This window comes from Chiloscyllium plagiosum, unplaced genomic scaffold (genome assembly GCF_037043375.1).
Source record: "Chiloscyllium plagiosum isolate Xiang-an unplaced genomic scaffold, Cpla_swu_hap1 HiC_scaffold_12, whole genome shotgun sequence".
Classification (NCBI taxonomy): domain Eukaryota; kingdom Metazoa; phylum Chordata; class Chondrichthyes; order Orectolobiformes; family Hemiscylliidae; genus Chiloscyllium; species Chiloscyllium plagiosum.
The window spans coordinates 22,804,967-22,828,867 of record NW_028270150.1 but is presented as its reverse complement, the minus strand read 5'-3'; the positions used below and the strand labels follow the sequence as shown (position 1 = coordinate 22,828,867).

Genomic DNA, 23,901 nt, shown 5'->3' with positions numbered 1-23,901 from the left:
AGATGTGCAGGTCAGGTGAATTGGCCATGCTAAATTGCCCGTAGTGTTAGGTAAGGGGTAAATGTAGGGGTATGGGTGGGTTGCGCTTCGGCGGGGCGGTGTGGACTTGTTGGGCCGAAGAGCCTGTTTCCGCACTGTAAGTAATCTAATCAAAGCACTTCCTGATATCAACCGTGAATGGCTTCGCTCTAATTTTAAGATTCTATCCCTTGCCAGAGGATATAAGATATCACTATTTAACCTATCAATTCTTTTCAATCTTTCCAACATCTTTTTTTTAGATTGCCTATTAAATGTTCTATGCACAAGAGAACTCAAGCTGCTATAAAAGCTGCCCTTATAAATTAACTCTTTAAGCCAAGGTATAATCCGGTGCAAGCAGGAGTAGGGAACTACAGTGAGGATGCCATGGCATTGTGGTTGAGGGAGCCATTCAAGTGACAGGAATAGATACTGTTGTCTGCAGCCGTGGTCATGAATCCCAAAGACTGTGTTGCCTGCCTGGTGCCAGGATTAAGGATACCTCCTTAGGGCTAGACAGCAACTTAGAGTGGGAGGAAAGGGATTCTATCATCATCACTCACGTTGGTACCAATGACGTTGACAGGGCTCAAAGGGAGATTCTGCTCAAAGAAACAGTTAGGAAACAAATTAGAAAGCAGACCCTTCAAAGCAATAATCTTGGAATTATTCCCTGAGCCACAGGCAAACTGGCATAAGGCAAATAAAGTCAAATGTGCGCCTCAAAGATTGGTGCGAGAGAAATGGGTTTCTGTATATGGAGCTTGAGGACCAGTACTGAGTAGAAAGGAGCTGTTCTGTTGGGGCAGGATTTGCTTGAACCATGATAGGACCAGTGGTCCACTGAATCCTATAACCAGGGCGCTAGAGAACATTTTAACCTCAATAGAGAGGAGATATTATAAAGCAAAATGATATGGTGGCACAGCAAGACACTAGTTAGGTAATAATAATAATAACCAGAGTGCGACAGAAAGGGAAAGAGTGTGCAAACTTCAGAGAAAAAAACAGGAAATAGGATCAAAGGTAGAAAAAAAAGATGAAAAGGTAAAATTAAGAGAGAACTGTGCAGATAAATTAGCAGGAATGACAGCAAGCAAGCAGATAGTTAAGGATATAGTTCATGTCTCTGAACAAAAATACATCCCAGTAAGGAGGAATGATTCCAAGAGAGGGATAAACTAATCATGGCTACCCGAGGAAGTTATGAAACTTATGAAATTGAAACATAAAGAACATGAGGAGGCAAAAATCAATGATAGCCCCAGGCAGTTTAATAAATTCAGAATCCAGCAAAGGAGGGCTGAAAAGATATGACAAAGAAAATAAACTATCAAGGCAAATTGGCCAGGAAAATAAAGAAAAAACTGGCAAAAAGATCTTCTTTCAACATAGAGGTCAAAGTGAACACTGCTCCCTTAAAAAATGAATCTAGGGAGAAGTTAACGGGAACAAGGGAATGGCAGAGGAGTTTTACAGATATTTTTCATAAATGTTTTGAGAAGGAATCACCATTAGAGAGGTAGTATTAGACAAACTAATGGGGTTAAAGGTAGATAGGTCCTGTAACCCTGATGGCTTGCATTTCAGGATTCTAAAAGAGGTAGCTACAGAGATAGTGGATGCATTGGTTACAATTTTCCAAAAATCATTGGGTTCTGAAGATGTTCCAGAGGATTGGAAAACTGCCAATGTGATAACCCTAGTCAAAAAGAGAAGGAAGCAAAAAGCAGATAACTACATATTGATTAGCCTAACATCGATTGTTGGAAAAGGATTGGAATCCATTATCAAGAAAGCAATCGCAGAATATTTGGAAATTCATAGTCTAATCAAAAAGAGTTAGCATGGCTTCATGAAAAGGAAATTGTCTCTGACTCTTTTGAGGAAGTTGCAACTAGTGTGGATAAAGGGGAACCAGTAGATGCGTTGCATTTGGACTTCAAGAGGGAGTTTGACAAGATATCTCACAAAAGGTAAAGTTATAACAGCCCATGATGTTGGAGGTAGTATATTAGCATGGATGGAGAAAGTTAACTAATTGATGGATGGCACTGTGGCACGGTGGCTAAGCACTGCTGCCTCATAGTGCCAGGGACCCAGGTTAGATTCCGGCCTCGGGCGACTGTCTGTGTGGAGTTTGCACATTCTCCCTGTTTTCCTCCCACAGTCCAAAGATGTGCAGATTAAGTAAATTGGTCATATTAAATAGCCCATAGTGTTCAGGGATGTGCAAGTTATGTGCATTAGTCAGGAGTAAATGTAGAAGAATGGGTCTGGGTGTGTTATTCTTCAGAGGGTTGCTGTGGAGTTGTTGGGCCAAATGGGCTGTTTCCACACTGCAGGGATTCTAAAAAAAGGACAGAAAGTTGGAAAAGGGGGAAGGGGGCCTTTTCAATGGTTATAGATCATTTCTATTCTGCTGGCCTAAATGCCACCATCTTGTCTTGACGACTTCTACTCTTTCTATCTTTGCTACTGTACCCACCTCTCACCAAGGCTTGTGCTCTATCACTCACACTAATGCCTACAACGTCTTCCCTCACTCATTGTCACCCTCATCCCAACCCCTGAAACCACTCACCCTGCATGGCCTCTGTGATGACGACCTGCTCACAAACACCTCCACCAACACTAACAGCAGCCCCACCCACATTCACGCACCTCCCTCTCTCTTTTTCAGGAGGAAATAGGGCCACAATAGGCAGAAAGAGTCAAAATGGGTGAGGGGCTGCCCAACATTCAATTCTTCACCCCTCATGTGGAGACTATCTTGACTGACTATCCTGGGCAACTGACTGTCAGTGTTCATACCTTTGGATTGGTATTGGAGGCTGTTTTGTCTCACTGTGTTTTTCTGTTCTGTGCAAACCAATAAAAAAGTTAACTGATATCATGAGATAAGCTTGGGTTATAAAAGACAGTTCCTGGGAGGAGGTAACCATGTAGCATTGCCATAGCTGTGATTGTTCATTTGTCTCTAAGTTGTGTATCAGAACATTTCAAAAGCAATAATACATCCTTATACTTACATTGAACCTGATATCCTACAAGAGGCAATCATGCATCTGAGACGTAATGTAATTAGGTAATAAATATTACCAATTAAACCTATTTACTTTTTATCAAGGTTGACATTTGTTTTACTCATTTACAAGACCTGAGCATCACTGGCCAGGATTTATTATCTTTCTCTAATTGCCCAGAGGGTAGTATGGAGTCAACCACATTGCTGGGTTCGAGAGTCACATGCAGGTTAGACCAGGTAAGTACAACAGTTTCCTTCCCTAAAGGGCATTGGTGAACAACATGGGCTTCTTCTGACAACATTTTCACAGGCATTTTATGACTCTTAATCCCATTGGTATTGGATTCAAATTCCACCATGGCAGGATTTGAACCCATAGTCCCAGAGCGTTATGGCCCCTAGATTAATCGTCTAGTAACGATACCACTAAGCTATGACCGCTCCTACCAACTGCTGCAGGCTTTTTTGTGGGCATCCTTCCTCACATAAAATCCATAACTTACACTAGAACAAGAAAGATTGATGGCAGTGATCCCACCCAAAGTTTATTTGTCAAACCATTATAACACGCTGGTAGCTCGGACAGTCAGCACTATAATAAGGCAGAGTCGATGAAGCTCAGACTTGACAGTTAATTAATGCAGACATAGAATAGCTGAAATGGAGGGAGTTCCCTTTACCACCACGAACCTCCACAATTTTAGAAGAAAATATATTTCGACAATGGAGGCACTCAAACTGTGTGGAGTACACTAATGGATACCACCAGCTAATGACCTCACAACTCCAATATGAATGGACTTTCAGTTGGTCTTAAGAGGTGGACGTTTAGCTTTGTAATTGGTGTCATTGTACAATCCTGATTTAATTAAGGTCTTACCATTTGTTGGAATTGGGGGAAGCTGCAGAATGCTGCATTGTACATAGGACTTTATGAAATAGGGTTGAACAAACATTTCAGAAATGATTAGCTGGAGGTAATGCAGAGGAAGATTACTAGAATAACATCTCGAGTGAGTGAGTTGTATTATGAGCTTCAGTTGGGCTTGTTTTCACTGGAGTTCAAAACACTGAGGGGCAACTTGATTGAAGTTTGGAAGATCGTGGATGGTCCTGACCAGGTTGACATGAGAAAGATGTTTTCTCTTTTGGGGACAGCACCATGCTGAAGGGGCTGAATGACCTGCTTCTCCCCATTTTGTATGTTTGGATGTTTGGAGCATCATTATCATTAACCTACCATCCTCCTTGGTACGTGTAAAGATCTGCTCGCTCCTGACTCCGTCTCCTGCCCGGGTGAATGCCAGCACCTGTATACTGTAGTTGGTGAACTTCTCGAGTCCGTCAAGCTCCAGCGTAACTTGGGTGGTTGTGACATTTCTAATCTCTCCCAGCTCTGACAGAAAGGAAAGGAGAAGAGCAAATGTTGAATTGGGCAATCGTACATGTTAACACACTCAGAAGGCAGACAGGAGGTCAATGACCAAGGAGTGGGAACGTCAGTCCAGGTTCCCTTTCCTGCTGCAGCGCCACCTGCTGGAATATGAATATCACATGCCACGCCTCAACTGTGAGCTGCCGTCAGACAAGTTCACTGATGGTCTGCATTCTCACAGGAAGAATTATTGTCTGATTTAGATACTGGAGCATCTGCTCCTGTCTTTTTAAGTGGCGCTTTGGAAACCTGAGTTATCAATCAGAAATTAAATTTGTCCAGTTTCCGAAATGGCAGAAATCCATGACGGTAAAACCACAGGGAATCAAATCATAGGGGCTTCCTTGTGTCTACAAAGCCTTCCTGCCCCAGAGGAGCCCACCATCATTTGAAACAAGCTATCAGAGCATTGTTCCTTTGTCAGGTGACTTCACCTGATGAAGGAGCAGCACTCTGAACGCTTGTGATTTCAAATAAACCTGCTGGACTATAACCTGGTGTTGTGTGACTTCTGACCTCGAAATTTCAATGACGTTATGGTTCCTTGAAAGTGTGGCGTCCCATTAGACAGGATGGTGAAGAAGGCATTTGGCATGCTTGCCTTCATTGGTCAGAAGACGGATTACGGGCGTTGGGACGTCAGGTTATTAATGCACAAGACATTGCTAAGGCCACATTTAGAGTACTCTGTACAATTCTGGTCTCCCTGCTATAGGAAGGATGTTATTAAACTGGTAAGGGTGAAAGAAATATTTTCAAAGATGTTACTGAGAGTGGAGGGTTTGAGTTATAAGGCGAGGGTGGACAGGCTGGGGCTTTTCTCACTGGACCATTGGAAGCTGAGAGGAACCTTGTAGAGGTTTATAAAATCATGAGGGGCATAGATAAGGTGAATAGCCAAGGTCTTTTCCTGAGGGTAGGGGAGTCCAACACTAGAAGGCATAGATTTAAGGTGAGAAGGGAAAGATTTAAAAAGGACCTGAGAGGCAACTTGGTCACTAACCGCAGAGGTTGGTGCGTGTATGGAATGAGCTGCCAGCGGAAGTGGTAGAGGCAGTTACAGCATTTAAAAGACATTTGGACAGGTAAATGATAGGGAAGGTTTAGAGGGATATGGTCAAATGCAGTCAAAATGGGAGTAATTCAATTTAGGGTACCTGGTTGGCATGGATGAATTGGACCGAAAGGTCTGTTTCAGTGCTGTATGGCTCTATGACTCTAATTGATAATGGCAAATATACTTTACCTTGGCTCTCCTTTCCTGATCAGCCACACTATCAGAAATAGATAGAAGCAAGGAAGCTGATGTTGTGTTGCTGAATGTCAGGGACTGCTTTCATTATCCATAACTCACTGCAACATACTTACCTCCATCTGGGAGATTCGCCCAGTAAATAACTCTGTATCCTTGGAGAATCCCATTCAGCGCCTCTTTTGGTGGCATCGACCAAGACAGTGAAATGGCTTCCGGAGATATGGCATTGGCTTGGACATTGTCTGGTGGTCGGCTGGGCACTTGTCATAAGAGAGAAAAAAAAACGAAATAAAAGGCACAGATGTGAAATCCTGCAAAAATGTCATTTTAGTGCAGGAAACATGATTGAAAGATTAGATTAGATTACATTACAGTGTGGAAACAGGCCCTTCAGCCCAACAAGTCCACACCGACCCGCCGAAGCGCAACCCACCCATATCCCTACATTTACCCCTTACCTAAAACTATGGGCAATTTAGCATGGCCAATTCACCTGACCTGCACATCTTTGGACTGTGGGAGGAAACCGGAGCACCCGGAGGAAACCCACGCAGACACGGGGAGAACGTGCAAACTCCACACAGTCAGTCTCTGGCGCTGGGAGGCAGCAGTGCTAACCACCGTGCCACCCATTATAATACCCAAAGATACCAAATGTGTTTCATTTTATTTCTAAACATGGTTACCTTATAATCCTTGATTGTATTTTAAGGGTACCCTTAAGGGTGACTTCTGACTCCCATGCCAATGTGATTGGCTGTTAACTGTTTTCTGACGTAGCCTAGCTCAGAGCTATCAACATGTGACAAACAGACAGACCATTCAGGATGCACCGTTTCTCCAAGGCCATCAGCTCTTCCAGAAGAAAGGTTATCAATAATTTCTGAAGGCTAACTGGGGACACACAATAAATGTTGGTCTTGCTCATATTCCAAGAGTGAGTCAAGAAAATCATGTTGAAGAACTCATTTGTTGTGCATTAGATGGAAAGATAGATGAAAACAGATTAAAAAAAAAACCCATCATGTCATTATGCAATCTTATGCCTGCAATTTTCAGGATAAAGTCTCAAGGTTCTTCCTTGACATAGGCCTGTGGTTGGAGATCAACCTGTCCATACAGGAGGCTGGCAAGATGTATATAACATGAGAAATGTTGTGTCGATATGGAGATGAGGAGAAGTAGATGGGTAGGCAGATTCTGTTCAGTTGGGGAGTGTTGGAGTAAAACATCTCCTGGACCTACCTCCCTGTTAGATTCAGTAGAGGCTCAATGTTGACTCTGTCCAATTGAAAGGGTTATGAGTGGGTTAAAATCTGAAATAAAGTTTTGCTGGAGTGATTCCAAGCAAACATATCAAAGACTAGTTTTATCCTATGATTTGCAAAAGGTTAAGATTAAACAATTTCGAATCCTTCACCTATTTATCATTTTTATCTGTCCCATTTCTTTACATTTCAACTGAATATACTGTTTGCTGTCTGACCAGCTGAGGGCACTGTAGGAAGGCAGAAGTATCTTCTCTCAATGTACTCAGGCTGCTTAAACAGAGAATTCTGGCAAGTTAAGGAATATTGCAAGCCAATTAATAACATCGTCATCCCTTCATTTCTGTGAGTGAAATGTGAAACTAATTCCACTTTCACATGTTCTCCCTCTTTCACCTTATATAATATCTGTACACCCCACATTTGATTCTCTTAAGATTCAAGCGTTCTTCCTCATTGTGACAAAGCCACAACCTTTTATTTTATCCTTTCTCAGGTTTTCAAAGCTAGGAGCACAGTACCTACCTCAGACTTTTTGTTGCTCCTAAAATACCATCAAACTTTAAAAACCCTGGTTTGCTATTACTTAACTAATTCTTCTCCTATGTGACAGCACTCTGGTTCATGTCACACTACAGGTGACCACACACTCTCTCCCTCTCCCCTCTTCCTCTCACACACTCATTTAAGCCTATGAGGTTAATTTCCATTTGCAGATTTGTATTTGCAGATACATTTTATTTTGTTCAAAAGGCACATAATTTATAGGCAGTCAATGTGACACTTTTAAATTCCTACTTTGGAAATAATAAGTCTGACTCCAGGATGGGACAAGACAGACTCTAACCTCACACCTTTAATGCATTGTCTAAGTTGAGATGTCACCTTTTTAAAATATAAAACCTTAAGTTAAACTCTGGGATTTACATATTTATCAATTGAAACCTGACTCACCATTCTAAGTGATTAGAGACTTAACAGCCAACTAGTTTTGTCTAATACATTGCATCAGTTGTATGACACTCTGGGCTTTTTCTTACAAATTCAATGTTCCATGCATTCAGACCCACTAGCTACCTGACTAATGAGCAGCACTCCGAAAGGTTGTATTTTCAAATAAATCTGTTGGGCTATAACCTGGTATTGTGTGATTTTTAAGCATGACGTAACACTTTGAGCATTCAATTTTCTTATGGGGAGTAACATCTGTGAAGACTCACTCTCTTGCCCTTTTGGCCAGTCCTACTCATCAGTGGTGGTTTCACATAAGGTGGGGTAAAAATTTCTATCTCTGGCACTTAAATCACTGCAATATAGGAAAGGTGTTGTGAAACTTGAAAAGTTTCTGAAAAGATTTACAAGGGTATTATCAAGATTGGAGGGTTTGAGCCATAGGGAGAGGCTGAATAGTTTGGGGTTATTTTCCCTCGAGTGTCTGAGGGGTGACCCTAAAGAAATTTATTCAATCATTAGGGGCATGGATAGAGTAAATGGTCAAGGTCTTTTCCTCAGGGTAGGGGAGCCCAGAACTAGAGGGCGCGGTTTAAGGTGAAGTGGGAAAAATTTAAAAGGGACCTAAAGGACAACTTTTTCATGCAGAATGTGGTCTGTATATGGAATGAGCTGCCAGAGGAAATTGTAGAGGCTGGTACAATCACAAGATTCAAAAGGCACCTGGATGGGTATATGAATAGGAAGCATTTAGAGGGATATGGGCCAAGTGCTGGTAAATAGGACAAGATTAGGTTGGGATATCTGGTCGGCATGGAAGAGTTGGACCAAAGGGTCTGTTTCCACGCTGTACATCTCTATGACTCTATGACTCTAATTAACATGAGAATTGGAAGATGGAGGAGCAGAACGAAGGGAGATAGAGGAAGGAAATGAAGATAAAGAGAAGGAAAATGATGGAAGAGAGGGAGGGGCCAAAAAATGGGAAGTCTCAGGGAAAAGGGACAAGCTAAAAGAGTGAAAGGAATGAAGAGGTCAAGGAAGTGAAAAACATAAAGACAGAATAATAGAATGATGGAGAAATAGGAAAGAGAGATTGATAAGAATAACATAATGATGGATTGAAAGCTTAAGTGTAGCAGGTGAATAGATATGGAGATAGAAAGAGAAAGAGAGGAGGCAGAGGGGAAGCAAGAAGTTAAATAATGAATAGGCAAAAGCTGCTAAGGGTATGGTGGCACAGTGATTCTGTTATTTGACTCATAACCTGAAGGCATGAGTTCAAGTCCCATCATGGCAGCTGGTGAATTTAAATTCAATTGAGTAAATCTGGATGAAAAGCTATTCATGGTAGTGCTGGCCAGTCAACAACAAGATTGTCATGAAAAAAATAATTCTGATTATTGAAGTAAACCTTTCCATGATGGAAATCTGCTTACCAATCCAGCCTGTGGGTAATTCTGAGCCCACAACAATTAATTTGGAATTTGTCTGCTCTCTGAAATGTTCTACTAAACTATTCAGTAGTGCTCAGTAGCAGCTCACTACCACTTCCTCAAGAGAACTGGACATCAACAGAGTGACAACAGCAATCCCCTCATCCCTTGAATGAATGAACGTCCTGAGGAAGTGGTGATATGGGCACAGTTACAATGTTCAAAAGACACTTAGATAAATATGGGAATAAAGAAGGTTTGGAGGGAAATGGGCCAGGAGCAGACAGGTGGGACTAGTTTCGTTTGGGAATATGCTCGACATGGATTGGCTGGCTGGGCTGAACAGTCTGTTTCCATGTTATATGACTGTATGAAGGGAAAAAGAATGACAATCTAGAAGTAGCAAAAGAGAGAGGGATGAAGTCAAAGGGCAGGATGAAATTAAAGGGTGAAAATATAGAAGGGAAGGAAGACAAAGTGATAGCCAAGAGTGACACTTGGGTGTGAAGAACAGTATGACCTGGTTATTTAAGTGTGTGCGGGTGAAGGAGTGTGCTGGGTTGAATTCATAGAGTCATAGAGATATACAGCACAGAAACAGACCATTCAGTCCAACATATCCATGTCAAACAGATGTCCTAAATAAATCTAGTCCCATTTGTCAGCATGTGTTCCTTACCCCTCTAAACCCTTCCTATTTATATACCCATCCAGATGCCTTTCAAATGTTTAAATTATACCAATACCAACTTGATGGTTTTAGCTGGGGTGGAGACAAATAGGGACAGCTTGAATAAGTAAGGAGATAACTGAAGATATTGATGGTATGAAGTTGGGTTGAAGTTTATGTAGTGAGAAGATAAAATGAAGGGAAAAATGAAGCAGGGAATTGTTTAGGAAAGACCCAAATGTTTCCTGAAAATGTACAATTTGGTTTACAATGAAAATTACTCTTGAATTTCTTTTTGCCGTGAGCTTCGTGTTCACCATCTGGATTTACCAGGAGCTTGCAAGCTTCGAGCTGAACTCTGGTTTCTCACTCTTGAGGACAGCAGGGCAACACCTGGCAGGTGTGCTGTTGCTATCCAAACCCCATGAGAAGAATTATTAGAAAACTCAAACTTGCCGAATCTTCACTGGGTCATGGAGATTGGCTTTTCAATTTACCAAGAAAGGCTTTCTGATGCGTTGTGCAAGGAAGACCTTGACAAAGGATCTTTGACCCTATGTCCACTGATCTGAATCTCTTACCCATGCCTTTACTACCCTGACCAAACCCTCACCTTCCAGCCTCTGTGAACTTCAGGACATTCAAAACTCTACTACCCGCCCTCCTTCATCAGACTTTCTCCTCTCCCTGTCCTAGGTTCCCGTTTGACCTTGTCTTGATTTCCAAACTTTCATCCTTACTTTCAAATCTCTCCTTGGCCTCAACCCTCTGTATCTCTGGCATTGTTTAAAAATAGGGTTCCCATTTAAGATGGAGATGAGGACGATTTTCCTTTTTTCTTGAGAGGGTATTTGAAACTCCCTCCCTCAGAAACCAATGAGGACAGGTGAGGGAAGAGTCACTGAATAATTCTAAGGCCGAGAGAGATAGATTTTTGACTAACCAGGTTAACGAGAGGTATGCATAAATGTGAGCCGGGCCCATAATTAGATCAGACATAATCTTAATGAATGGTGGAGGAGGCTCCAGGGGCTAAATAGCCCACTCTACTCCTAATTCATTTGCCTGTTTGCTCCAGTTCTTAAAATGCTCCCCAAAACTCAACTACCCTCCAATTCTGGCCTCTGGAGCAACATTCCCGGTAATATTTTTTTTCCTGCTGTGCTGACCTCCAAGGTCTGTGTGTGTAATCACGCCTTCTAGAAGGGGCAGTCATTCTCTGGAATGCTAATCAGCAACCATGGAGCTTCCCATTGGCCCTGTGGCTGCACAGCTGAGAGGGAATGTTGTTCTTGAGATAACATTGATTTCCAGCATTATGCCACTGCTGGGTACAGCATGAGCTTCCCAGAGTTAGAGCTCTGCAATTCCTTCCCTAAATTCCTTCCCTGTCACCAATTGTCCCTCCATGACAACGCAACCCCCATGACTGCTTTGTCCTAATAGCCTCTTTCAGGGGCTCAGTGTCATATCTGGTTTGCTATCACAACTGTGAGGCCTTCTGTCTCAGTCTAACCTGCGATCTAATTGTTAACCTACCATCCTCCAACGTTGTTGCAATGATTTCCTGCGAGGAGGGTCCCGTGCCCGCACGGTTACAAGCCTGCACCACCACTCCATACTGCGTGAACTTTTTCAGGTTGTCCAGTGTGTACAGCTCACTGTCGCCAGTTGTCTCCATACTGATGATGTTAAACTGGTAGTTGCCACCAGTGCTGTACTCCCGATAACCAATTTGATAGCCACGGATTAGTCCATTTTGCAAGTGCTTCTTTGGAGCCTGAGGAAATGGCAGGGATGAAGAAAAGAGTACATCCTTTTCCATGCATAAAACCGATAACTGAGCAAACAAATGTTTCCTCTTCTGAGGAATATTGGGTTGAGGGATAAATATTTGAATTGGATTGTGGAGGAGAGAAATCCCCTCCTTTATTTGCCAACAATGCCATGTTGGGTTACCTTACATCCAGCTGAGGGAATAGTCAGGGCCAAGTTTCAAAGATGCAGCTGAAAGACAGCACCTTTGATAGTGCAGCACTCCCTCAGACCTCCGAATGGATGGAGGTCACTGGTCAAAATTGGCAAATTCACTCAAGTCACTCAGTGAGTAGGGAAAGTCAGATAGAAACAGTTAGAGCTGTTCTCTAAGAATGGCTTAACACACATCAATAAGGCAGAGCGGGGGGGGGGGGGGGGGGGGGTGTTAATTATATAGCTGTCAATGCTATGCATTGTCTGTAATTAATTGCCATAAACTGAAGAATTGGTCAGTTTTCCATGACTCACATTCTAAATCCTGATATTGGAAGGATGTCTCGGAAAATTAAAACTGAAGAAGGGGAAGAAACCAATTCCAAAATGTGTTGACATTTGCATCACAAAATTAATTTTCAAAACTACACCTGACAGTTCAGCTTTTCTATCAACCTGCTCTGCCAAAAATGTAGCAGTAAGTAAACCAAAAATCAACTTTTGTACTGAGAAAGCAATATTAGACCTTACTGTAACTTCACTGGCTTTGAAAGCTTCTGAATCTGGCACAAAAATAACTCAGTAAAAACAATACATGTGTGAGAAGTGTGTGACAGTCTGTCAGATTCAATTGATGGTGATTACTTAATAAAATAATAGGACATGATTACATTTAGATAGACATTCACAAGAACACATCGGAGAACGGACAATACCATGATGACCTCGATAGAAATGTTTGCAATTATATAAACAGAATATTTTTACCTTCTCCACTTAATAGCAAATTGGTAGAGTGGACGAGCAAATCAGTCAGATTATCAGGAAAGTATAAAGTTAAAGGAACCTATCTCCATATTTACACAACTACAGCAGCATAGCCCTCACCGGTAACTCTCTCTCTCTACACACACACATATTTCTATCACAGTTATTTCCTAGCTATGCACTAATTCGTACATTTTCATGCACACAGTCATATTTAGGATGGCACGGTGGGTCAGTGGTTAGCACTGCCACCACATAGCACCAGGGACTCAGGTTTGATTCCACCCTTGGACAACTGACTGTGTGGAGTTTGCACATTCTCCCTATATCTACGTGGGTTTCCCCCCACAGTCTGATGATGTATAAATTAGCTCGATTGGACATGCTAAATTGCCATAGTATCACAGGGATGTGCAGGCTAGGTGGATTAGCCATGGGAAATGTGGGGTGGGTCTGGTTGGGATGCTTTTCAGAGGGTTGGTGTAGACTCGATGGGCCAAGTGGCCTTCTTTGAGGAGAAAGTGAGGTCTGCAGATGCTGGAGATCAGAGCTGGAAATGTGTTGCTGGAAAAGCGCAGCAGGTCAGGCAGCATCCAGGGAACAGGAGAATCGACGTTTCGGGCATAAGCCCTTCCTGAAGAAGGGCTTATGCCCGAAACGTCGATTCTCCTGTTCCCTGGATGCTGCCTGACCTGCTGCGCTTTTCCAGCAACACATTTCCAGCAAGTGGCCTTCTTCCATGCTAGAAGGATTCTATTTACTCATACATTCTACTGACACAAATTCACCACTACATTACATTTACTTTGCCAAACATGTACTTATAGCACAGACAGAAGACAGAACAGAGGTAGGAGTTCAGTTTAAATAGTTGTTTATAACATCCAGGTATATGTTATATTATGTAACAAAAAGAATGATATGCAAACAGAGAGTGAACTATGGAAAAGATCTGAAAATAAATAGGGTTCAGGAAAGCTTTAAATCTGGAGAGAAAAAATTGAAAAAAATGGCTGCTTCCTTCTTCTGGGATATACTGTGATATAATCAAAGTACTAGTAAATCCAACTGTATAAAATAATTGCCCTCACTGTACAACCTTAATGCTGTAATCACATAACAGATCATACTGGCTTGAGTAACAACCAGTATGGCATAAGATGGTTACAATCTCAATTTTATTTGCAATTTTCAATGTCAGTGATTTTCCACAAATGGCCCCAGTTTTTCTACAAATTGTCCTTAAGTAAGGAAACAACACAATTTATATACATATACATATATATATAGTACAAATTATTGCAATCAGTCCTCGAAATGACCTTAATCCCAACACGAGGTGAGTGCCTACTGAGGTGTAAGATCACATAATAATTCACAGTGCTATCTCATATATTGTGATGTAAGGACAGTGTGTGACCACCAAGCACTGTTACATGGGTGAATAAGCATAAAGCAATTGGTTCCACTTGCTGAAGAGTATGTGTAGTATTCCCTGGATAAGTCAAACTTTTATCCTATTTGTAGTGCATGGATCAGTCCACTGTATCTATGGCATTTTAGTGGAACAACGAAAATCCACAAGTGCTCAGCTAAAAACGGAACATAGCATTTTGCATTCGCAAATCTTAACCCAAATTATAAATATGCTATTATTAATCAACAGTCTTTAAGACAGTTCCTTTAGAGATCAGTTCAAATAATGCAAAACCAAAAACATTTGACCACAAGTGCAAGAACTAATGAGTTAGAGTATTAGTTACATGCAAATGATTTACCTTCCATGTCACTCTGATACACTGAGAGGATAGAGATTCCAGCACAACATCGATAGGTGGGCCATCAGGGGCTAAAGACAGAGTTGGAGAATAAAAATGCGAGAAGGATCAGCTACATTGTTTTGGAGGAATACAGAAGTAAGGGCAACGTAAAAAGCAACCAAACAGGGAAGCAAATACATCCGGGTGAATTGATCTTCAGTTTGTTCTTCACACTGCACTGTGTACACCCCACTCAGTTGACCACTTAGCTGAGTTGTTTGGCTTGTGATGCAAGGTGATGCCAACAGAATGGGTTCAATTCCCACACAGGCTGAGGTTACCACGAAGGTCCTATCTCTCGACCTTGCCCATTGTCTGATGTGTGGTAAACCACCAACAGTCATCTCTCTGTAATGAGAGAGTAGCCCTATGATTACCGCTCTAGTACAATGGCAACTACTACTACGCATTGTGCACATTTATCCAGGCTGGTGCTTTCTCAAGCAATGGGGCACTCAGGGCGTCCCACCTGCATATCTTGCACTAGAGCAGTGAAGAATGGGAAAACCCACCACAACCCAATTGCTTGAATGAGCAACAGTTGAACCTCAGACTATTGATCGAACAAATTGATTAATTCAGTCTCGGCTGCCTAGACAGGATGAATTTATGCGAGTGGGGCAGCTTTGCTGAACCAATTGGTCTTTTCTTACCAGTCACTTTCATACATTGGCTTTAAGACCCTGGATCGACTGCTTGCACTCCTGATACTGCAGAGGCTTATTGGCTGTTAGAATCTGAGCTGAAAAATGTGTTGCTGGAAAAGCGCAGCAGGTCAGGCAGCATCCAAGGAGCAGGAGAATCGACGGTTTAGGCCTAAGCCCTTCTTCAGGATTGAGAGGGTTGTGCCAAGCAGGCTAAGATAAAAGGTAGGGAGGATGGACTTGGGGGAGGGGCGTTGGGAATGCGATAGGTGGAAGGAGGTTAAGATGATGGTGATAGGCTGGAGAGGGGGTGGGGGCGGACAGGTTGGGAAGAAGATTGCAGGTCAAGAAGGCGGTGCTGAGTCCGAGGGTTGGGACTGAGATAAGGTGGGGGGAGGTGAAATGAGGAAGCTGGAGAAATCTGCATTCATCCCTTGTGGTTGGAGTGTTCCTAGGTGGAAGATGAGGTGCTCTTCCTCCAGGCGTCATGTTGCCATAGTCTGGCGATGGAGGAGGCCAGTGACACCCGCACACCCGCACCAACCAACCCAACCGCCCTGTGGCTGAACACTTTAACTCCCCCTCCCACTCCGCCAAGGACATGCAGGTCCTTGGCCTCCTCCATCACCAGACCATGGCAACACGACGCCTGGAGGAAGAGCGCCTCATCTTCCACCTAGGAACCCTCCAACCACAAGGGATGAACTCAGACTTCTCCAGCTTCCTCATTTCCCTTCCCCCACCTTATTTCAGTCCCAACCCTTGGACTCAGCACCGCCTTCTTGCCCTGCAATCTTCTTCCCGACCTCTCTGCCCCCACCCCACTCCGGCCTATCACCCTCACCTTAACCTCATTCTACCTATCGCATTCTCAACGCCCCTCCCCCAAGTCCCTCCTCCCTACCTTTTATCTTAGCCTGCTTGGCACAACCCCCTCATTCCTGAAGAAGGGCTCATGCCCGAAACGTTGATTCTCCTGCTCCTTGGATGCTGCCTGACCTGCTGCGCTTTTCCAGCAACACATTTTTCAGCTCTGATCTCCAGCATCTGCAGTCCTCACTTTCTCCTGTTAGAATCTGACACTTAGGGTGCACAGTTGAATGATCATTAGACTGTAAATGGGCAATGTTGCTGGCACATGTTTGTGAATGATATTATTGGATTCTGTAACGGTAAAAAATGATACTTGGGATTTTCAGATCGGAACAATTTTCAAACACAACCATGCAATTTAAAAAAAAATAATTGAAATCAAGACAACAATGAACCATCCGCACTAGTTACCAGGGTGATTGGAGACAACAGGATAAATTTACCAATCACAATCTTCCAATGAGGTGCTATATAGCCAAGGGGACCATAGGCTAAATGTAAGGTACCAACAATACAGCATTGATTCTTTAAGCTCGTGTTCCCTTCAAACACTGTTCCCTCCTCAAAGAGCAACATTGACACATTAATCTTTATACTGCTTGCACGAGGCAGCTGTCAAGTGTAGAACAGGGACAGTTTACTTGAAAGCAACAGGAATTCTGCCAATAAAACAGCAAGTAATTGTGTTTTCGGAGGGCCTGAATTGAAAGGACTAAAGGCACCAATGGAGATAAAATAGACCAATTAACTTGATGAAGGCTTAAGGAAAATGTCTCCAGCCCCAAGTAATTTGAATACAAGGAGAAGAAGTGGAAAGCAATTTGGAAAGTGAGTTAGCACTTGGTTCATATCTTAATGGAAACATTGTATAAAGCTAATTCTTTATCCCCAGGAGCTTTTTCTTCTTAAATCCTGTGGCTACTGGGGATAGGTGTGTAGGAACAAAGTTGCAAAGAAGTTTCTGAGAGCTGCACAATACTGTTCCATTTTTTCTAGTTCTTTTTAATCTTTCCTGATGTGAGCATCATTTGCTGCCCATTCTTAATTGCCTTTGAGCTGAGTAGCCTGCTCAGTCAATTTGGAGAACAGTTACGTGTCAACCATGTTACTGTGTCTGAATTCACATTTGAATCTGACCAGATAAGGTCAGCAGATTTCTTTTCCTCAAGGACATAGTAAACTAGATTTTTTTTTAACCACAATCGATTATACTTTCATGGTCTCTATTACATGTCTGATTTATGTGTTATTATCAATTTTAGAGTTTGGATCTTAAAATAGTGGCATATGGTTTGGTTGCTTTTCTGAATGACTTAGATCAGACAGTCTTTCATGTATTCATTAAGTGTTCGAGAGCAGGGATCCTTTGAAGTGTCAGTTGAAGATAATTTTTACTGTAGTGACTAACGACAGATGGGGTTAACATTGAGGGCCATTATCTTGCTTTTGTTGGAGATTAAACAACCATTAATTTTAACTTAGAAATGCAGAGATTGAAAGCTTTTCAGCAGTTGGGTTGGAAACAACTATGGCCTCTTTCATTGAGATAAGATTTTGCAAAGCCGATATGTGAATAAGGTAGCTCAGTAGAAATGTTTAGCTTGTGCAATTTCCGGATCTGGGTCTTTGGACAGAAATCTGCAATGTTATTAAAAGCTGATGAAATCTAAGCTCTCAGCTTCTGTATATTTATGTAAGAAGACATTAGATTTTACAGATAAGGATGGGAAGAATCAACTAAATTACACTAAGATTAAAAATAGAAAGATGATTTCTTAGGTTTTGAATTCTTCTAAAATGATGGAACTGTGGAACAGATGAGTCTTTGTTTTTATTTGTGTTTATAATCTTTCAAACCATTTCTGTATCTAGACTTTTTTTTGGTTTTTGTCTTGGGTGTAAGAAACTTGAATTTTATTCTAAAACAAAATGATTTAGATTTCCTTTTGTGATCTAACTTGTTCAGGAGTACGTTCAACTATGATCTTAACATGCTGGTGTATCAAGCCTTTCAATTCCATTCATAAAAATAACTAACACATTTAAAATGCTATTATTAGCTACAATGGAGTGTGAACCCATGTCCCCAGTGTATTAGCCTGGACCTCTGACTCCTAGCTTAATAGCATTACCACTATCTTCCCAACCACATCCCTTTGTAACTTTAAAGTCCTCCATCTGTTCTGTGATGTTGTTCCGGATAATGACTCCTGGTATTTGCCACTTCTATTAGTAAGTGGTACTGAGTGACAGTTTTTTGAGTCATTTTACTGCCACCAATTGTCCTTTGCTTTGACTTCAGGCTATCTAATGACCAGCAGCAGAGGATACACCATTATAAAGTGTCTACAGCATAGGCAAGGTTCTTAGATAAAAGAAGATTTATGTATTCTAGCTATAAGTACAATTACAGTACGTGGACCAAAGGGAGCTGGTAGAGAGACCCCGTTCCATCTGATAGCTGAGGTAAAACTCATCTCCTCTACTATTAGTAGAGTGGTGAAAACCAAATGAAAATTAACCCCTTCAGAACCATTATTTGAAACGGCAAGGTCATGTTCTCTTCTGGAGAACAAATATCTCCATTGTGTTCAGTGTTTTCTGACTATTAGTTACAATCTCACAGCTCTGGTATATCAATCTTTTTCACAAATTTTCTCCATGGTCTATACTCAGTTTACAACAGACCTCAATGTACACTGGGAGTAAGATTAATTTGGATCAAAATCCTCAAAATAATCAATCATGAGGGTGACCAATCAGAGAAAAGTTGAATGGATAGGATTAGTGATGTCTGGCATCCAAGAAACCTCTGAGGAAGAGATGGACACGGCAGATGTTGCAACCTCGATACCATTACTACCTGAAGAAGATTAGCTTCGGCCGAGATGGTCTGGGTGCAAGAGGCAGGCTACGGTCCAGTATGTGCCACCAATAGCCAAGGCAGGGTCCAAGGAACCAGGCCTGGTACAAAACCACTCCTGGAGAAGCTAAAAGAACAAGAACAAGGCTATGTCTCAGGACTTAGAGGGGGGGAGATGTAATGATTGCAACAAGGTCAGCCAGGTGGATGTCATAGAATCTGGATTCCCTAATTAGGGTTGTTAACCTGGTCCCATCAGAGAGGCCTGGTTGACAGATATAAACAGAAGTGGTTGTCTCACGCCTGCACACACACACCATGGGTGCTGGGGATAAAATAAGCTCTACCGCACTTAGGTGGTAGTGTGGGGGTTAACAAAGATATGGGGATAAAGAAAAAAAAAAGAAAAAAAAAGAAAAAAAAAGAAAAAAGAGAGAAAAAAAAAATAAACAGAAGTGGTTGTCTCACGCTTGCACACACACACCATGGGTGCTGGGGAAAAAAATAAACACTACCGCACTTAGGTGGTAGTGTGGGGGTTAAAAAAAAAATAAATAAACAAGAGATGTTCTATTTTGATTTAGTCCCTACCCTCCCCTTCACTGTTTTGATCACACAGCACTGCCCTTTGATGTGAAGGGCAGTGTTTGTCACTGGCCACCCGGGTGTTTTCCTATCTTCCTGGTGGTGGAAATTGAATAAAGATTTGTGCACTTTGTGTCTTTCACTGTGTCTCACACCTGCACACACACACCATGGGTGCTGGGGAAAAAAATAAGCACTACCGCACTTAGGTGGTAGTGTGGGGGTTAAAAAATAAATAAATAAACAAGAGATGTTCTATTTTGATTTAGTCCCTACCCTCCCCTTCACTGTTTTGATCACACAGCACTGCCCTTTGATGTAAAGGGCAGTGCTTGTCACTGGCCACCCGGGTGTTTTCCTATCTTCCTGGTGGTGGAAATTGAATAAAGATTGGTGCACTTTGTGTCTTCCACTGTGTCTCACACCTGCACACACACACCATGGGTGCTGGGGATAAAATAAGCACTACCGCACTTAGGTGGTAGTGTGGGGGTTAAAATAAAAAAAAAATCAGGAGATTTAAAAAAATAAAAACAGGAGATTTTGTATAAAAAAAAAAATCCCCCCCGGTCTCTCTGGCGAAGAGGCACTGGCCCTTGGAGGGGAGGGATTCTCCTGCAGCGCACCGGCAGTGCTAAAAAAAAAATAAATAAATAAATAAATAAACAGAAGTGGTTGTCTCACACCTGCACACACACCATGGGTGCTGGGGAAAAAAATAAGCACTACCGCACTTAGGTGGTAGTGTGGGGGTTAAAAAAAAATAAACAAGAGATGTTCTATTTTGATTTAGTCCCTACCCTCCCCTTCACTGTTTTGATCACACAGCACTGTCCCTTGATGTGAAGGGCAGTGTTTGTCACTGGCCACCCGGGTGTTTTCCTATATTCCTGGTGGTGGAATTTGAAAAAAAAACACCTGCACACACACACCATGGGTGCTGGGGGAAAAAATAAGCACTACCGCACTTAGGTGGTAGTGTGGGGGTTAAATTTAAAAGAAGAAAAAAAAAATAAAAAAAAATAAAAAAATAAAAAATAAAAATAAGAGTTGCTGGCCACCTGGGTGTTTTCAAGAAAAAAAAAAGAAAGAAAAAAAAAAGGGGAGCATACTGCCCTTTGATGTGAAGGGCAGTGTTTGTCACTGGCCACCCGGGTGTTTAGAAAAAAAAAGAAAAAAAAAGAAATAAATAAACAGAAGTGGTCTTCCGCAGTTACGTTAGGGCCCGGGTGTCCTTGGAGAAGGAGCATGCGGTGTCCACCAACACCCTGGAGGAGTTCAGGGAGGGGTGGGCGCCGCAGGGAGTGGAGTGCATCATTTCTCCCTCCAATTCTATTTTGATTTAGTCCCTACCCTCCCCTTCACTGTTTTGATCACACAGCACTGCCCTCTGATGTGAAGGGCAGTGTTTGTCATTGGCCACCCGGGTGTTTTCCTATCTTCCTGGTGGTGGAAATTGAATAAAGATTGGTGCACTTTGTGTCTTTCACTGTGTCTCACACCTGCACACACACACCATCGGTGCTGGGGAAAAAAAAACAGAAGTGGTCTTCCGCGGTTACGTTAGAGCCCGGGTGTCCTTGGAGAAGGAGCACGCGGTGTCCACCAACACCCTGGAGTTGTTCAGGGAGAGGTGGGCGCCGCAGGGAGTGGAGTGCATCATTTCTCCCTCCAACTCTATTTTGATTTAGTCCCTACCCTCCCCTTCACTGGTTTGATCACACAGCACTGCCCTTTGATGTGAAGGGCAGTGTTTGTCACTGGCCACCTGGGTGGTTTCCTACCTTCCAGGCGGTGGAATTTGAATAACGATTGGTGCACTTTGTGTCTTTCACTGTGTCTCACACCTGCACACACACACCATGGGTGCTGGGGATAAAATAAGCACTACCGCACTTAGGTGGTAGTGTGGGGGTTAATAAAAGGAAAAAAAAGGCGAGTTTTGCATCATTTCTCCCTCCAATTCTATTTTGATTTAGTTCCTACCCTCCCCTTCACTGTTTTGAACACACAGCACTGCCCCTTGATGTGAAGGGCAGTGTTTGTCACTGGCCACCCGGGTGTTTTCCTATCTTCCTGGTGGTGGAAATAAAAAAAAAAGAAAAAAAAGAAAAAAAAGAACGAAAAAAAAATAAACAGAAGTGGTCTTCCGCGGTTACGTTAGAGCCCGGGTGTCCTTGGAGAAGGAGCACGCGGTGTCCACCAACACCCTGGAATTGTTCAGGGAGAGGTGGGCGCCGCAGGGAGTGGAGTGCATCATTTCTCCCTCCAATTCTATTTTGATTTAGTCCCTACCCTCCCCTTCACTGTTTTGATCACACAGCACTGCCCTTTGATGTGAAGGGCAGTGTTTGTCACTGGCCACCCGTGTGTTTTCCTATCTTCCTGGTGGTGGAAATTGAATAAAGATTTGTGCACTTTGTGTCTCTCACTGTGTCTCACACCTGCGCACACACAAACCATGGGTGCTGGGAAATAAAAAAAAAGCAAAAAAAAAAAGAGAAAAAAAACAGAAGTGGTCTTCCACGGTTACGTTAGAGCCCGGGTGTCCTTGGAGAAGGAGCACGCGGTGTCCACCAACACCCTGGAGTTGTTCAGGGAGAGGTGGGCGCCGCAGGGAGTGGAGTGCATCATTTCTCCCTCCAACTCTATTTTGATTTAGTCCCTACCCTCCCCCTCACTGTTTTGATCACACAGCACTGCCCTTTGATATGAAGGGCAGTGTTTGTCACTGGCCACTCGGGTGTTTTCCTTTCTTCCTGGTGGTGGAAATTGAATGAAGATTCGTGCACTTTAAAAAAACCCAAAAAAAACAGAAGTGTCAGTGGTTCTGCTCACTCTAGGATCCAGCCGTGCACTAGCTAGATCAGTGTCACGTACTATACACTTGGAAAAAAAGGGTGAGTTATGATGTTATTTCAGTGTGCAATTGACTGATGCCCATGGAGTATACCCTGAGATGTTAGTACTCAGTTTCTAACATGAAGGTTGTTCAAAGCAAGTGGCTTGCTTTGATTTCTTTGTCAAGTTTTTTTCCCAACATTATGTTTGGTGAGTTTGGTAAGATAGAAAGCTGATTAATAATGAGGCAGGTTATGCCATTAACAAGGCATTGAACCAGCATTCATATCCATCAGTTAGCATCTCCTAGTGAGAATCTCCCGTGCTGCTTGTGTAAATCAGAAAAGATGCAGCGAGATGACCTCGATAGATGGGCATCACTGCACATGTCACCCAAATCTGCCACACATCCTGTCATAGCCTGCATCACCTAAAAGGACCTGCCTTCTGTGCCAATTGTTAAATTTAAATCTGAGATGTAGTGAAAACAGCAATAAATACAACCCGAATTGTTCCAGCTTTGTGTATGTGCGATGTAAGCTGTGATCTCACAAGCCTGTGGGAGGTATGATTTGGATGATGGTCTTTTGGATGTAGAAATGTGTGTCACTTATTTGAAAGAAAATTGTTAACTTACGCTAATTGTCTTCTGCCAATTAAAACACTCCGGTTTCCAGGTAATTAATATTTTACTTATTTGTTATGGTTTTATTTTAATGGAAAGTTGATCATTATTGAAGATGTTAATAAATTCTAATTCTGTTTCAGTGTGAGCCCAATATTCTATCTGTCAACTAAAATGCATTAGGTGTTATTCACATATGACTGCATCACTGAATAAATGAGTTAGTAAGAATGATAAAGAAACTCCTGAAAAGTATCCCTTGATAAAATTTCAAAAAAAAAAATGGAAACGACACATATTTAGACCTCTGGTTTACAATGGGAGGCTCGAAATTATCCTTTTTTTTCCAATGCTGATCACCATCAATTTTCTCCAGAAGAAGTGACCTGGAGAATTGACTAATTTCAAGGTGATCAACTAATTAGTAAAAGTGATCGAGAGAAAGTTGGGTTGTTGTAAAAACGCAACTGGTTCACTTATTGCCTCATACGTGATTCCAGTCCCACAGCAAGCTGACTGACACTTAAACGTATCCTGAAATGGCCTGATAAGTCATTCCATTGGATCAAATGATATTAAATTTTTAAAAATGATTGCAAGAGTACCTTTAATGACTATAGAGATTCGAGAAGGAAACTCACCATTACCTTTCTCAAGGCAATAAATGCCAGTCTGACCAAAATGGAGCAAATCAGTAATTGCAAATTGTTGATAACTGGGGAAAATGCATTTGGGTTTAACTAGAGCTCTTTCATATCTAAGAATACAGAAAATTAGAAAAGTAAAGCATATCAAATGTTCTTTATCGTATGTTTACAGCTCTTCTTCCTCCATCCCTTACTCCTGT

General features: G+C 42.2%; 1 protein-coding gene across 5 annotated transcripts in view; it reads right to left on the bottom strand.

Moving 5' to 3' along the window:
* Nucleotides 1-23,901, bottom strand: part of LOC122555394 (cell adhesion molecule DSCAM) — a 706,376-nt gene that overhangs the window by 120,808 nt on the left and 561,667 nt on the right. For all 5 annotated transcript variants that reach the window (XM_087992496.1, XM_043701363.2, XM_087992497.1 and 2 more), the window contains 4 exons: nt 14,582-14,652; nt 11,604-11,844; nt 5,853-5,999; nt 4,290-4,445 (listed from right to left, as the gene is read on the bottom strand). In XM_087992496.1, the coding sequence (XP_087848622.1) occupies nt 4,290-4,445; nt 5,853-5,999; nt 11,604-11,844; nt 14,582-14,652 (615 nt within the window). The remainder of the gene's footprint in view (nt 1-4,289; nt 4,446-5,852; nt 6,000-11,603; nt 11,845-14,581; nt 14,653-23,901) is intronic.